The sequence below is a fragment of the Ranitomeya variabilis genome, chromosome 5, assembly GCF_051348905.1.
Source record: "Ranitomeya variabilis isolate aRanVar5 chromosome 5, aRanVar5.hap1, whole genome shotgun sequence".
Taxonomy (NCBI): Eukaryota; Metazoa; Chordata; class Amphibia; order Anura; family Dendrobatidae; genus Ranitomeya; species Ranitomeya variabilis.
Window position 1 is genome coordinate 263,055,960 of NC_135236.1, and position 14,947 is coordinate 263,070,906.

At 41.7% G+C, this 14,947-nt stretch overlaps 1 protein-coding gene across 6 annotated transcripts in view; it reads right to left on the reverse strand.

Annotated features, from left to right (window-relative positions):
* HERC1 (HECT and RLD domain containing E3 ubiquitin protein ligase family member 1) overlaps positions 1 to 14,947 on the reverse strand; it is a 194,301-nt gene that overhangs the window by 132,616 nt on the left and 46,738 nt on the right. For all 6 annotated transcript variants that reach the window (XM_077264201.1, XM_077264204.1, XM_077264203.1 and 3 more), the window contains exons 3-21: positions 11,323 to 12,281; positions 11,133 to 11,228; positions 10,740 to 10,934; positions 10,331 to 10,642; positions 10,148 to 10,244; positions 8,456 to 8,599; positions 8,253 to 8,380; positions 8,008 to 8,152; positions 7,646 to 7,817; positions 7,108 to 7,242; positions 6,704 to 6,869; positions 6,495 to 6,620; positions 4,367 to 4,588; positions 3,174 to 3,326; positions 2,836 to 2,968; positions 1,923 to 2,114; positions 1,513 to 1,734; positions 1,226 to 1,399; positions 719 to 833 (exon numbers count right to left, since the gene is read on the reverse strand). In XM_077264201.1, the coding sequence (XP_077120316.1) occupies positions 719 to 833; positions 1,226 to 1,399; positions 1,513 to 1,734; positions 1,923 to 2,114; positions 2,836 to 2,968; positions 3,174 to 3,326; positions 4,367 to 4,588; positions 6,495 to 6,620; positions 6,704 to 6,869; positions 7,108 to 7,242; positions 7,646 to 7,817; positions 8,008 to 8,152; positions 8,253 to 8,380; positions 8,456 to 8,599; positions 10,148 to 10,244; positions 10,331 to 10,642; positions 10,740 to 10,934; positions 11,133 to 11,228; positions 11,323 to 12,255 (3,860 nt within the window). In that variant the 5' untranslated portion in view covers positions 12,256 to 12,281. The remainder of the gene's footprint in view (positions 1 to 718; positions 834 to 1,225; positions 1,400 to 1,512; positions 1,735 to 1,922; positions 2,115 to 2,835; positions 2,969 to 3,173; positions 3,327 to 4,366; positions 4,589 to 6,494; positions 6,621 to 6,703; positions 6,870 to 7,107; positions 7,243 to 7,645; positions 7,818 to 8,007; positions 8,153 to 8,252; positions 8,381 to 8,455; positions 8,600 to 10,147; positions 10,245 to 10,330; positions 10,643 to 10,739; positions 10,935 to 11,132; positions 11,229 to 11,322; positions 12,282 to 14,947) is intronic.

Sequence of the window (14,947 nt, forward strand, 5' to 3'; positions counted from 1 at the left end):
CGCAGTGTGCTGGCCCATTGCTGGGAGCTGTAGGATGCTGCCTGTACAGGCCCTACCTGAGGTGTCTCAACCTAATACCCCCAGAGGGGGATAGGGAGGGTGCTTTGTCACACACCTTCAGGGGCCTTTATCCTCGCCTCGACCTCAACCCAGAAACCAAAAGGAATTGGGGAAGGAGGGGGGTCTCGACTTCGAACCAACACCCGAGAGGTTGGGGAAGGAGCAGCATGGGGAATAGCCATCTCAACTTCAACTGGGCACCCCATAATAGGGGGCCGAGGAAGGAGCCATGCCGGGGGTCTCACAGGAGACCCTCTTTTCTTCATCTGTAATCCCGTCGGAAAACGGGAAACGGAGTAAAACGTAGTAAAAATCTTTAGGTGTGCCTCCTTTGCGACACTAAGCAAAAACTGGAGAAGGCTGATGCCGTCCAGGGGTGTATACTGCACAGGAGGAGCCACAGTTAATCTTTTTCAGATTATGCATAGTGTCGCCTCCTAGTGGACAGCAGCATAACACCCATGGTCCTGTGTCCCCCAATGAGGCGACAGAGTAATACTGCATAGTATACTTTAACATGAGAGCCCATGGGAGAAGTGTGACACTATTCCTATGTAGTTCCATTGGGAGGATTTTATCTCCAACGCACACTGCTAATAGTGTGTATGCACCCTAAGAGAATTTCTGAATAGTTATCGTACAAAACACACACACTGACCTGCTTTCACCAGATGCTTGTGACAAAAGCCCTGTATGCTTCAGAAGTGCAGCAAGAACAAACCGTGATACTGTGTCCAGCAGCGACTCATTACTAACTGCGGCACTGTCCCAGTCTGGTATGGGGAAACAAAATGTCACTTTCATTATTTATTCACCGATGGATAACTAAGTCTTAAGTTGCATTTACAGTAGCAGATAATCATAAAGAAGCATTCCTAGGAAACGCTCGTTCATCAGGTGTAATGATTTTAAATTTCGTTAGAACGATAACTTTTCAGCAGCAAACAAGACATGTGCTGCCAACAACAATGGCAGTCTATGAGCACAGAAAGATCTGTTCGTGATCATTCTATGGCAATCAGAAGCGCGGTTGACCTTTCTAAAACATGCTATTAAACAGCCACCAACTAGCACACGTGTAGACAGACAGCAGTGGTTTGACATGGACCCCATCAGTCAGCATAAGTGAGCCCTTAGGCGCAATCTGTACTTAAAATTCACATACCTTTACTGATGGCATAATCCTGCATACTCATCCACAAGCTACGAGCGGGCTCCTTCGTGGATCCAACTGCTAAATCAACCAAAATTGAAACGTCCGGTCTTAACTTGTAATCAAAGGTTTTTGGCTCTTCATTGGCAGACAATGCCACTTCCAGCAATGCACTCATGCACTTGTCTACGAAAGAGAAAAATATAAATACGAGCATACATAAAATCAATGCTAATTTGCTAACCTTCTAATTCATTGTTATACATTTGTTCTGCCCACGCACTAAGCCTCTTACTTACCCAACTGAGGAACATCCATCTCAATACCATTTCCAAACAGAGGCGTCTTTAACCAGTAAGCAGTGTCCTGCTCCTCTTGAGATGTGGGGGACCCTTGCAGCATCCCACCTAAGCAGCGACCAATTAGCAATGTAACTGTTCTCTCCAAGTCTACAAGCCAGACCCAACACTGAGCTGGTGCAGGCAGTAAAACGCCTGCTGGGTCAACTTGTTCTGGTCCGCCTGCGTGTAATAAGTACACATAGAATTAGTCATGTAAATCAAATATCAGGTACACAGCTACTAACATAGTACTGCTGTATATTGTCATACTATTGCTTGATACTTAATATCGAGCCACATATTTCCAGTCTAACACAATAATGTTAATAAAATTTGTGTATGTCAGAAAAGGAGCAATGATAACTTACCATGAAGAGGCCATTGTAACTCCTGATCTTCCAAAAGAACAGCTGCCGGCAGCAATCTATTTAGGCAATCTAATGGAGGCAGCAGGTCCAGCAGGTAACTGAGCAAAGGTCTAGCGACCCAGACAGGCAGTAACAGTAACGCATTAATCAGCTGACACAGCATGCTGCCGGCGGCAGACACATAGACCACATCTAAAAGGAGGAACGGTTACAAAGTTTATCATGAAAACTATGTATAGAGTACAACGCATCTGAATGGACTTTCATACAGGACCAAACACATGCTCAAGATATGCAGATGATTTTATCTTCTGCTTTTCAAAGAGAGAAAACCACAGACTAATATGTCATCAGTTTGTTAAGATTTGAGATTTTAATACATCTACAAATACATACTATACATACATATGAACGTCTTTACAAATAAGGGAGGAAGACAGTAACTTGAGCTTGAAGACCTGGCAGATCTATATGTAGATGGCCCCCATAAAATAATAAAGCTCCCCTCCTGTGCTGGCACCGTTCCCGCGGTGTCGGCACTCGCGGTCCCTGGGCTCCGGTGTGGTGGTCGTGACACAGGATGCCGGCGTCCAATCAGCGCTGGCGTCACTGTCCCCGCCTCCTGCTGAATTGAGCAGGAAGAGAAGTTTGAGATCACCTGCAGCCCGGACTTCTTCATGTTCGATTTGCCCAAAGGCGCTGATTAGGCGCCAGCATCACAACAACCACAATGGAGCCTCGGGGAGAGCGAGTGCCAAAACTGGAGGGGAGTATAGGCTTTATGTTATCAAGGCCAAACATTTTGATCAAGAAGGGGTTGTCCTAGTAGTGAACAACCCATTTAAGTGATTGCAAAAGTAATTAAAATCCTGGGTGTTTGCGCTGTTAGTCTGTAATAGCTTATAATACATACCACGCAGTTTTTCCCCCACACTCCCATTGCATGGGCTTTCTCTCAGAAGTGTAGCAGACCGGGAGTAGATGTCTGTTGCATGAGGAAGCAGGAGTTGTAGATGTTTGTGAAGTAAAGCAACACTGCTGGAGTTCTGAAAAGTTAAAAAAAAATGTATGGTTGATGGGTAATTATCAGGTGCACTAGTGCTAAATGTTGTACTAGTAATCCAGAAATGATACTACTGAGCAATGTTCATAGGCAATCATCTCTCTTTATTCCAAACAGCACAAACAAATTGCTGAATGTCCTTCAAGTCTACAACTTCTTTCGTCATTGTGTTTTGTTACAATTCATACCTCACTTATGTTGTTGGTATGGCAATATGCCAGTAGCTGTTTCTGTAAAGAGCAAAGTAGCTCGTGAAGATGAGCTGGCTGGCTATTTTCTGATGAGGAGGCCCCCGCAATTAGCTTATCACTGTTTTTCTCCAATTCACCAAAAGCTTGGTCCTTGTCAAAAAAAATAAAAATATAAAAAAGTCAAGAGAAAGTACACAAAGTACTGCTCAATGCGGCACAAATCACCTTAGGTGTACATTCACATGTACCAGCAGTACTGCATTAAATACATGCAAAGACATAAATTGTTACACATTTTCTCAACTGCAATTTAATCCTTAGATTTCCGCAAACCTTTGTAACAGGGGCTGTCCAGAACTTAGATGACGGATACACAATAGGTATGTCAAGCAAAGGATCATTTGCTCGGCAGTTTTCTCTCCCAACAGGAACTCTCGCTTCAGCAAACGATGGTTTGGCGGGCAGGAAACTATGCCATCTCCTCCATACACAGGAGCTGTTGCTTCAGCAAACGATGGTTTGGCAGGCAGGTAACTTTGCCAACTCCTCCATACACAGGAGCTGTTGCTTCAGCAAACGATAGTTTGGCTGGCAGGTAACACCATCAACTCTTCTTTACACAGGAGCTCTCGCTTCAGCAAACGATACTTTGGCCGGCAGGTAACTAAGTCAACTCCTCCATACACAGGACCTCTCGCTTCAGAAAAAGATGGTTTAGCCGGTGGGTAACTCTGCCAACTGTTCCATCACAGGAGATCGCTCTTTTGGTTGCTTTGGGACATACAAACTGTGCATGGTGCCATTGCCAGCAGAACTCCGTACACCAGGTAGTGGCAGTCCTCAGATGCTACAGGTCAGTTTCCTCTGAAGTGAATGTTTTCTGACTTGTGGCAACCAAGAACAGTAATTACACCGTGTACAGAATTGAGTTGTCCCAGCTGTGTGCACGGTTTGCAGCTGATAGTAAGCAGATTATTAGTGGTGGATCCTGAGGATTGGCCATCAATATCAAAGTCCTGGACAACCCCTTTGAAGAAACACCTACTGATGCATTCAGTATCCACCCTGTTGATTACGGTACTTATTATGAACTTGTTTTGGAGTGAACTAGTTGAACAACAGAATGAATTCTGACAGTAGCCTTTGTCTGCTGGACAACTGTAATGGACGCTACATCTATCTGTTCATACCGTGTAAAAGCCCAGGTTTCGGAGAAGTGTCTTCATCAGGATCTCAGCCAGGTGAGTGTCTGGATGACTAGTCTGCGCAGTGTAGCTGGGGTCAGAGTTTGGGCCATAAGACAGAGGTAATGATGAGCTGTCAGAGGAATCAGAGGGAGAGCTGTATCCCAGTAAGGATGCCACATGTGTGTGATCCTGCAAGCTTGTGAGGATGATATCCAGCTGCATTCTCTGTCGCAAGACAAAAAACAACATGGAAATGAAAACTTTACATACACCTACAATCACAACTAATGTTAAAAAACTATTATACTTTTGTTAAAATCTTCTAATCTGCTATTGTGACAGGTCAAGAATCATTGATTACTGTGGTCTAAGTGCTGGACTTAACAGGAAGAGATGCTAAAGAGGTGAGTGCTTTAAGCAGATTACAGGTGAAGGTCAGGGTCACATATTGTAGATTCTCTCATCTGAGACAATAGGGTCAATTATGCTAATAATACTCCGATCAAACGCTGATGATCTGAGTGTAAGCATAGTGTGAACAGATTCTCTTAGATGAACGAACAGTAAGGCCATGTGCACACGTTCAGGATTTTTAGCGTTTTTTTCGCGTTTTTTCGCTATAAAAACGTGATAAAAACGCGAAAAAAACGCTAACATATGCCTCCTATTATTTACAAGGTATTCCGCATTTTTTGTGCAAATGTTGCGATTTTTTCCGCGAAAAAATCGCATAGCGGAAAAAAAAGCAACATGTTCATTAAAAATGCGGAATTGCGGGGATTCCGCACACCTAGGGGTCCATTGATCTGCTTACTTCCCGCACGGGGCTGTGCACACCATGCGGGAAGTAAGCAGATTATGTGCGGTTGGTACCCAGGGTGGAGGAGAGGAAACTCTCCTCCACGCACTGGGCACCATATAAGTGGTCAAAAAATAAGAAATAAAATAAAAAACAGTCCTATACTCACCCTCGATGTCCAGCGCAGTGTTCCCGCCTCTGTGCTGCACGCTGGCTGGTTCCTGTAGCTGGTGTGCGGAGAAGGACCTTGCCGAATGACGTCACTGTCCTGTGATTGGTCGAGACCGCTCACGTGACCGTGACGTCATGGAAGGCCCTGCCCGCACACATCAGCTATAGGAATGGATGCCGGTGAGGAGATCTGATGTCTGCGGGTGAGTATAAGCATTTTTTTTATTTTTTTTATTATTTTTAAACGTTCTATCTTTTACTATAGATGCTGCAAAAGCAGCATCTATAGTAACAAGTTGGTCACACTTGTCAAACAGTATGTTTGACAAGTGTGACCAACTTGTCAGTCAGTTTTCCAAGCGATGCTACAGATCGCTTGGAAAACTTTAGCATTCTGCAAGCTAATTACGCTTGCAGAATGTTAAAAAAACGCAAAAAAAACGGAAAAAAAACGCAAAAAAAAAAATGCGGATTTCTTGCAGAAAATTTCCGGTTTTCTTCAGGAAATTTCTGCAAGAAATCCTGAACGTGTGCACATACCCTAACAAACAGATGATGGAAAACATAATTTCTCCATCTTCTCCATTGTGTGAATTCGGAAATAGGACTACACTCAGATATCATCCAAGTGCAGTACAATGTTTTTCACACACCCATAGACTTGAACATGTGAGTGGCAACCAATTTCAGAGTGAAACCACAGCATGTTGCAATTTTTTTCACCGACAGGTTCTGTCAATGAAAAATAAGACAAAATTGGTCATCAGCACTGCCCCATTGAATAAAATTAGTCAGAGTGTTATCCAATAAAAAATTGTACAGCACTTGTCCAATGTATACGGCGGTGTGAGCGAGCCACAATAGATAGTGTATAGTCTGTACTCAACAAATCTCTACCTTTCCATGTAAAGAAGGATAAACAACATGCTTCAGAGTCTTTATCCATTTATCCATAGTGATAAAGCATGTCACCCTCCAACCCCAAAAGATAGGACTAATTTTTATTTATTTTCTTTAATTAGAGGTTATTTTTTCTTTTTTATAATTGAATAGCACAAACAAACCTTAAAATGTGAGATTTGCAAAATGTTTGTGTTATTATTAGAATGTAACCTAAACGACAGAATAATTAAGATTGCATTCATTTCAAAATGTGTATACCTGGCCCTTGGAGAGACTTTCCCATCTATCAGGCCCCTGAGGCAAGAGAGAATGCAACAACTCCATTCTTTCCCGTAAAGGAGGCAGCAGCATGGTTGCTCCAACAGAAAGGGTCTCAATCACAACCTAAATATATAAAGATCATCAAAAGGGAATAATGCAAATAATACATTCAGCTCATATTACCAAATCATCTAAAGCATCTTTACCTCCTGAATCTCATCTGGCACACTTGCATCCATTAGCCGAAACAGCAAGTTGCGAAGAGGACCTGCTTGACGACCTAGGATGCTGGTAGCAACTCCACCCGCTAAGGCAAGAGCCAGATGGTTGGACAACATTTTCAGGCACAGCTTTAGGAAGTGATGATGTTCTCTTTAAGAAATGGTTATAAGTAAGGTTATAAAGTGGGAGTAATGTGAGTTATTAAGGGAAAAAGTCGATTATAAAGTATCGTTTAACACCTTTCTAGTAAGGAGTTACTATAATACAGAGATAAGACAAAAAGGTAACCTCAAAAGGAAAAAATTATTAAAGGAAATTTCTCCAATTTTAGCAGAATCAGTTAAGCTATAATGTGTCAATCTCACAGCCCCAAAAGCACCATGAATACCTGGATGATGGAAAAGGCGAAGGAGGGATGTCACTGTTAATCTTCTCACAGTATCGTTCCAAGAAAGATCGCAAATGGAAGAAGGTGCTCTCTTCTAGATCAACACAATAGGGACGATGCCATGCAACCACTTGTCTAAAATGGAGCGGAAGTGTTTGATGATTAATGGTGTTTTCAACTTATTCAGCCACCTATCATCTTTTTAATTTTTTTTTTTTTTTTTTTTTTTTTTAAATCAACAAAACTAAAACCACAAATTACACAATGCTCCCAGGACCACCAGCAGTTGTGTCTACCTATCCCAATACCCTGCATCAGTCTATTTATTACACTAGACACAAACAGATGTTTGCAAAAAGTAGTTCTAAAGTCAGTTTATGATGTGTAAATTAACCCTTCAACTAGTCGATGGGGCATTAGTGCCCCCACACTAGTCGGCCCCCTAGCATGTTATCCAACGTTTTTGGATGTTTCGGTTCTACAAGAACTGTAAAAGAAATCTGTGCCAATTTTAAGACAAACAAAAGCGTGTGTTTACCTGTCCCTGGGCAGAGCGGTCCACGCCAGGCTGTGGGATGTACCCGCAGAGATCTGCTGTATAGCCACTCCATCCAGTCCACTCACTTTTTTTGGTTTAGTAATGGGGCCAGTTGAATTACCTTGACCGCACTGTCCCATGGAATTATTGCCCCAGGCATAAACTTCATTATCTGGAAAAACAATCGTCGAATACATTAACATCATGCACACAAAAATGAATACATAACCACATTGCGATATATTGTTAGATGATTGTATTGTAGTATGGGTGAGAAATATTAAGCATCCAAAACCTAAGGAATATTACTAGCAAACTATTTCCCACTATATATACACACACAGACATATTTATTTTGGTACCGTGAGAAAGTGCAAGACAGTGGCTGTCTCCTATAGAGATATCCACAATCCTTGTGGCAGCTAGCTCTTCAATAAGTTTAGGACGCAAGGCAGTTGCTTCTGAAGAACCGCACCCCAGGCAAGCTCCACATCCCCAAGCATAAACCTGAAAACAAGAAGACAATATATGAGTACCTACATTATAAAACAAGAAATCAGACATGAAATAACATCTTGGTTATGCTCAGAACATGTAATAGTTATACCTGTCCTGTTGATGTCAGCGCTAGGGAGGACTGACTGCCGGCACACACCTTCCGTGTGAACATGCCCTGCAGCGCTTCCACCACCTTTGGTTTGTATACCCTGTTAGTGTCTCCGTGGCCCAATTTTCCTACAAAAATATTCACAGATATTAAAACCATTATAGAAAGACATTTGTGACAATACGAATATATTATGCACATACCATTATCTCCTCCCCCAAATGACCAGACCGTTCTTCCATCTTTCGACAAGGCAATTGTGTGAGAGCTTCCACATGAGACTTCACCTACATTACTGATATCCTTTACCAGAGTGGGGATGTTCCGACTATTACTGTCTCCATGACCTGTATAAAAACACAGACTATGTAGCTACAGCTCTACAACTAAACCTTATTGGTCCAAATGCATAAGATATAATAGTGTATGTAACACAATACTTTGGACCACGTCAAGAGGGCAGTTCACACAGGTCTTTATTCCCACCACAGGCATTCCTGTAGATGTGCCACAAGTGATATTCTATGCGAGAGTACGATGTTCTGTGATGCTCATCTGCCTATTCACGGAGGCTGCTTGCATAAAAGGATTCAATGACGATGGCCCACACTAGTAAGATCCACGGAAGTTACATAGAAAGTGGAGCACTGCTTAGACATGGCATGTGCCTTAGATAGCTTGTTCTGCCACTTCCCCCCGACTCCCCGTAAAACCATTCTTGGCTCAGCTGTGGAAGCATGTGTTCTTAAAGGGCAGAGGAGAGGTATATTGGGTTTATATGCCATAAATGTATCAAGATGAGAACATCCCTTTAGGTAACACTTTATTGCAGTGGCATGGCACTAAAGCATACCAACACGACACACCCAGTAGGGTTTAAGTGCTGGATTTTTTCACATGTATGAACTATAAAGATCATAGGTGTAGTACAGAGTAAGGCCGGGGTCACACTTGCGTGTGCAATGCGAGAAACTCGCATGAGTCTCTCGCATCAATACACATAGAAATACATGCAGCCGCTCACACCGGTCCCGAGTGCCAGCGGCAGTGCCGGGTATTGATGCGAGACACTTGTGCGAGTTTCCAGCATTGCACCCGCAAGTGTGACCCCGGCCAAAGACTATGGATGACACAGAGTCTACATTCCCAGTTCACTATGGCAGGAAAAAAAAAATCACTAATCCACTTTAACCCCTTAAACCACAAGCCATTTTCTATTTTTTTTTTTTTTTTTGCATTTTCATTTTTTTGCTCCCCCTCTTCCCAGAGCCATAACTTTTTTTTGTTTTCCGTCAATATGGCCATGTGAGGGCTTGATTTTTGCAGGACAAGTTGTACTTTTCAACGAAATCATTGGTTTTGCCATATAGTCTACTGGAAAATGGGGAACAATTTCAAGTGCGGTGAAATTGCAAAAAAAACGTGCTATTCCAGTGTGTTGTTTTTTTTTTACCATGTTCACTAAATGCTAAAACTGACCTGCCGTTATGATTCTCCAGGTCATTATGAGTTCACAGACACGAAACATGTCTAGGTTCTTTTATATTTAAGTGGTGGAAAAAAAAATCTAAAATTTGTTTTAAAAAAAATATGATTTTTGGCTGGGTGAGAGCTTATTTTTTGCGTGCTGAGCTGACGTTTTTATTGATACAATTTTGGTGTAGATATGATCTGTTGATTGCCAGTTATTGAATTTTTATTGAAATGTAGTGGTGATAAAAAAAGGAATTCTGGCGTTTCATATTTTTTTCTCATTACGCCGTTGAAATTAATGCTTCTTTATGGTCATTGTATAAAAACACAAAAAAAAATATACTGCAATGGACGAAGTAAACAAATAAGTTTAAGCACATTTTATAAAAATCTAATTATTTACACTGATTTAATATGGTTACCTAATCTCCCAAAATCTCCTTCTCCCCACGTATAAAGCTCTCCATCTTCTGTAACAGCAGCACTATGTCTATATCCAGCTGAAACACATACTACGACCTGACAAGAAAAAAAAAAAAAAAAAATGAAGGCAAAGTTCACTAGCATGAACACTGCTCATATCCAGGTCAATGTAAATCCATTACCTTTCCTTGTAGGGTGCCTTGGATAAGTTTTGGATATTTTTGTGTAGAGCTGTTACCGTGGCCCAGTTTACCATAGTCCCCATCTCCCCAGCTGAATACTTCTCCCTCAGTGGTGAAAGCTAGAGTATGGCCATCAGACCCTTTAGATGATGAAACTTTCTTGATAGAACGGTGAGGCTCAAATGTAAGTTTCTTTAATGTGGACTGGTTGTTGGAGTCACCGAGACCTAGTCTCCCATAGCTGCCTTTCCCACAGGCTCTTACTGAGCCATCAGTGGCTATAACAAAAGTGCAGTACTGTCCAGCTTCGATCTGTAGGGAGAATTAAAAGGTAGAAATAAAACCACAATCTCTTGAGAGCACAATAAAATACAGTATTTTATAATCCAAACTGCTAATGAATACTTACTGTCTGCGCATCTGAGAAACAGGGAGCTAACTTTGGCTGTAAGATCTTCTCTTGGGTCCCCTCTACTAGTTGGTGGCTGCTATTACTTCCCCATACATATACTTCACATGTCTCCGATACCACCGGACTTTCTCCAGTCTGGATGCTGTCTGGGCTAGCACAGGTTCTTGAGTAGTCAGAGGCCATTTGGCACACCTAGGGAAAAAGTAAATAACTCATATGTAAAAAGTCTGGAGACAAAAAGACACGAAAGTGTAAGATAACATATTTTAAAAATGTATATAATAAAAACTACAATGTGACCAACATTATTTGAAAGAAATGGAAATAAATGGGGCAAGAACAACAAAGACAAAAGATTAATACTCTGTAGATGCAGACTTTTTACAATACCTCCTCAAAAAGACACAAAGCAGCTTCATACAAAGAACACAGGCCATCGGCTGTTCTGGTGGGCTCCCTCCACTGACTTCTATCTGCTGATGACCCCTTTAAAACATCACAGATATTATTATTTTTTTATTTTATCTTATGATTATGGTGTGAAGAATGCCTCACTGGTCAGAGCAGTGTTCACACTTACCAGGGACCTTCTCATCTGCTGAAGGATGCTAATGAAGCAGTCACAGCTGATCATGCCTTCCTGCGTTGTTAGCGTCTTGTTCTTGTCTGCCTCATTAACTAAAGCAGAAGCAGCAAGCGCCATTTCAATCCACTCTAAGAGGTAGCGAAGGGAGCCACGTTGAGAAGCAAGCCCAAGGAGTAGTTCTGACACCAAGCGCCTCCCTAAAGTATCTGCCCCAGAATTGGGCACAGTCACTCCTTTCAGAAAGGTGGTGACCTGTGCCAAGCAGTCCAGTCCCATAGGTGGTATTTTGCTCTCATTGGCAAGAGATAGAGGGGGTAAGGAATTCACCACATCAATAGCTGTTCTTATAACATCATTACACAGATTCAGCCCAGATCCAGCAGTTGGCAGCATCCAGCTCTGCCTCAGTAGAGCAAACAGTAAGCTCAGACCAGTTCTCACACCCATTTCTATGAGAGCATCGGTACTTGAGCGTGGTCGCTCGCTAACAGACAGGGTATCTGCAGACCCGGAGCTACTCTCCGGTGAATGCTGCTGTTGTTTAACCTTGCCTTTGTCATGATACTTGTTAGAAAGAGCATAGAAAACCCTCTGGAGAACCAGCAGTCTCTTCCGCAGAGCCCCTGCAAACGGAGAGTCCGAGCACACCACCTTGGCCAGAGCCAGCTGGCTGCCGAGTAAAGCATCCAGGTAGTGATCCTGCTCATCGCAGGATAAAGATTCCCTCTCAAAATCTGGCAACTGGGGTCCTTTGAGACATAAGACCTGCTGTGGAAGTGGAACCACCTCTTTGTTGCTGACCAACTTGGCATATAGGACAGAAACGCCTTCCCGGGTAGCGATAGACTCACTATCTTCTGTTATCCAGGAGCTGTTCAGGTGCTCCAGCCACTTTAACTTGACAGGGGGCATCATGCCGGCCATCATTATTCACTCTACTGCCATCAGCCCTTCTGTAAGTGAAGAAATAAAGGGAAATATAAGGTGATGTAGAAGTAAAATGCAAATTTGGAACATAATAATGTTATCTTATACCACCAAGATTCGCTGTTTAGTAAGCAGTGTGGATATAAAAACAGGGTCATGGTGAGAAAGTCCTTTCAGCCTTTTAATTACTGGAAATATTTCAAGGTTGCAGTATGAATAAAGCCAGTATTTTATCATCAGGAAACTATTCCTAGAGGACTAGTTGTCTCGTGCCATGAAGTCCTCCTGCTCTATGTCACCCTGCCCCTACCACTGATTGGCACCTTTCTGTGTTAAGTGCAGTGTACACGGAAATCTGTTAATTAATGGCAAGAGCATGGTTTTACAGAGCTCAGCAATCACAGAACTGCTAGGCTTGCAGCAGGGAAAACAGGGATTGTAACAAAATAACAGCAAGCAGCCCAGTACATACAGTTGTGTGAAAAGGTGTTTGCCCCCTTCCTGATTTCCTATTCTTTTGCATGTTTGTCACACTTAAATGTTTCAGATCTCCAAACAAATTTAAATATTAGACAAAGATAACACAAGTAAACACAAAATGAGGTTTATAAATGAAGGTCTTTATTATTAAGGGAAAAAGAAATCCAAACCTACAGGGCCCTGTGTGAAAAAGTGATTGCCCCCCCCCGCCCCCTTGAAACATAAATTAACTGTGGTTTATTATATCTTTGGAAGCGGACTTCAAATTCCGTAGCCACATGCAAACTTGATTGAGAACAGGTGTGGCAATAATCAAGAAATCACTTAAATAGGACCTGCCTGACAAAGTGAAGAACACCAAAAGTTCTTCATAAGCTAGACATCATGCCACGATCCAAAGAAATTCTGGAACAAATGAGAAAAAGTAATTCAGAGCCATCAGTCTGAAAAAGGTTATAAAGCCATTTCTCAAGCTTTGGGACCACAACGAAACCACAGCGAGAGCGATTATCCACAAACTGTGAAAACATGGAACAGTGGTGAACCTTCTCAGGAGTGGCCAGCTGACTAAAACTACCCCAAGAGCGCAGCGATGACTCATCCAAGAGGTCACAAAAGACCCCACAACAATATCCAAAGAACTGCAGGCCTCACTTAAAGTCAGTGTTCATGACTTCACCTTAAGATGAAGACTGGGCAAAAATGGTCTGCATGGCAGAGTTCCAAGACAAAAACCTCTGCTGACCAACAGGAACATAAAGGCTCATCAGTTTTGTCAAAATACATCTTGATGATCCTGAAGAATTTTGGGAGAATACTCTATGGACTGACGAGACAAATGTTGAACTTTTTGGAACGTGTATGTCACATTACATCTGACGTTGAAGTAACACAGTATTTCAGAAAAGGATCATCATACCAAAAGTAAAATATGGTGGTGGCAAGTGTGATGGTCTGGGGCAGTTTTGCTGCTTCAGGACCTGGAAGGCTTGCTGTGGTAAATGGTTTTAGTAAATGGTTAGTTTGATTTATACTCCTAATAAATCTAGATTTACTGTGAACAAAGCTGTGGTAAATGGAACAATGAACTCTGCTGTCTACCAAAAAATCCTGAAGGAGAATGTCCAGCCATCTGTTTGTGACGTCAAGCTGAAGAGCACTTGGGTAATGCAGCAGGACAATGAACCAAAACACTAGCAAGTCCACCTCTGAATGGCTTAAGAAAAACAAAATTAAGACTTTGGAGTTACCTAGTCTAAGTCCTGACCCTAATCCAACTGAGATGCTGTGGAATAACCTTAAAAAGGATGTTCCATTCTTGGAAACCATCCAATGTGGCTTAATTATAACACTTCTGCAAAGATGAGTGGGCCAAAAATCCTCCAGGGCGTTATAAAAGAATCATTGCCAGGTATCGCAAACACTTGATTGCAGCTGAAGTAGAAGAAAGGAGAAATGGGAATATCCAGCACGTCCATCCAGTGTAAGTAAAATAACCAAAATTTATTAGAACATTTTAAAAAACAATTTAAAAAAAAGAGAGAGGAACCCTCTTTGCCTGACGCGTTTCTGGCGCACCACAGCGCCCTTAGTCACTTGATTGCAGCTGTTGCTGCTTAGGGTAGTCCAACCAGTTATTAGGTTTAGGGGGCAATCACTTTTTCACACGGCCCTTTAGGTTTGAAATTTCTTCTTCCCTTAATAATAAAGACCTTCATTTAAAAATTGCATTTTGTGATTATTTGTGTTATTTTTATCAAATATTTAATTTACTTTGGTGATTTGAAATATTTAAGTGTGACAAACATTTAAAAGAATAGGAAATCAGGAAGCGGGCAAAAACATTTTCACACACCTGTATATCCATCGCTGGAATCAGAGTCTCAGCCCCCATTTGATGCTGCTCTTAAGATTATATAGCAAAAGTTATTTGACAGATTTCCTGTAAGCAAGCAATGACTGAATTGATCAAATTAATATCCAGTGAAGTGAATATTTAAGCACACAAGAGTCCATTCATTATTTTTATATATATAATAATAATAATAATAATAATAATAATAATAATAATAATAATAAGACGAGGTCTCGTTGAATGGTCACAATGGTCGCCAGACCTTAACCAGAATATGTACTTTTTCTTTTGGGGAATTCTCAGATTAGGTATGTTTAATAAAACCACGCACAGTTGTTAACATGATTATAAATGAAC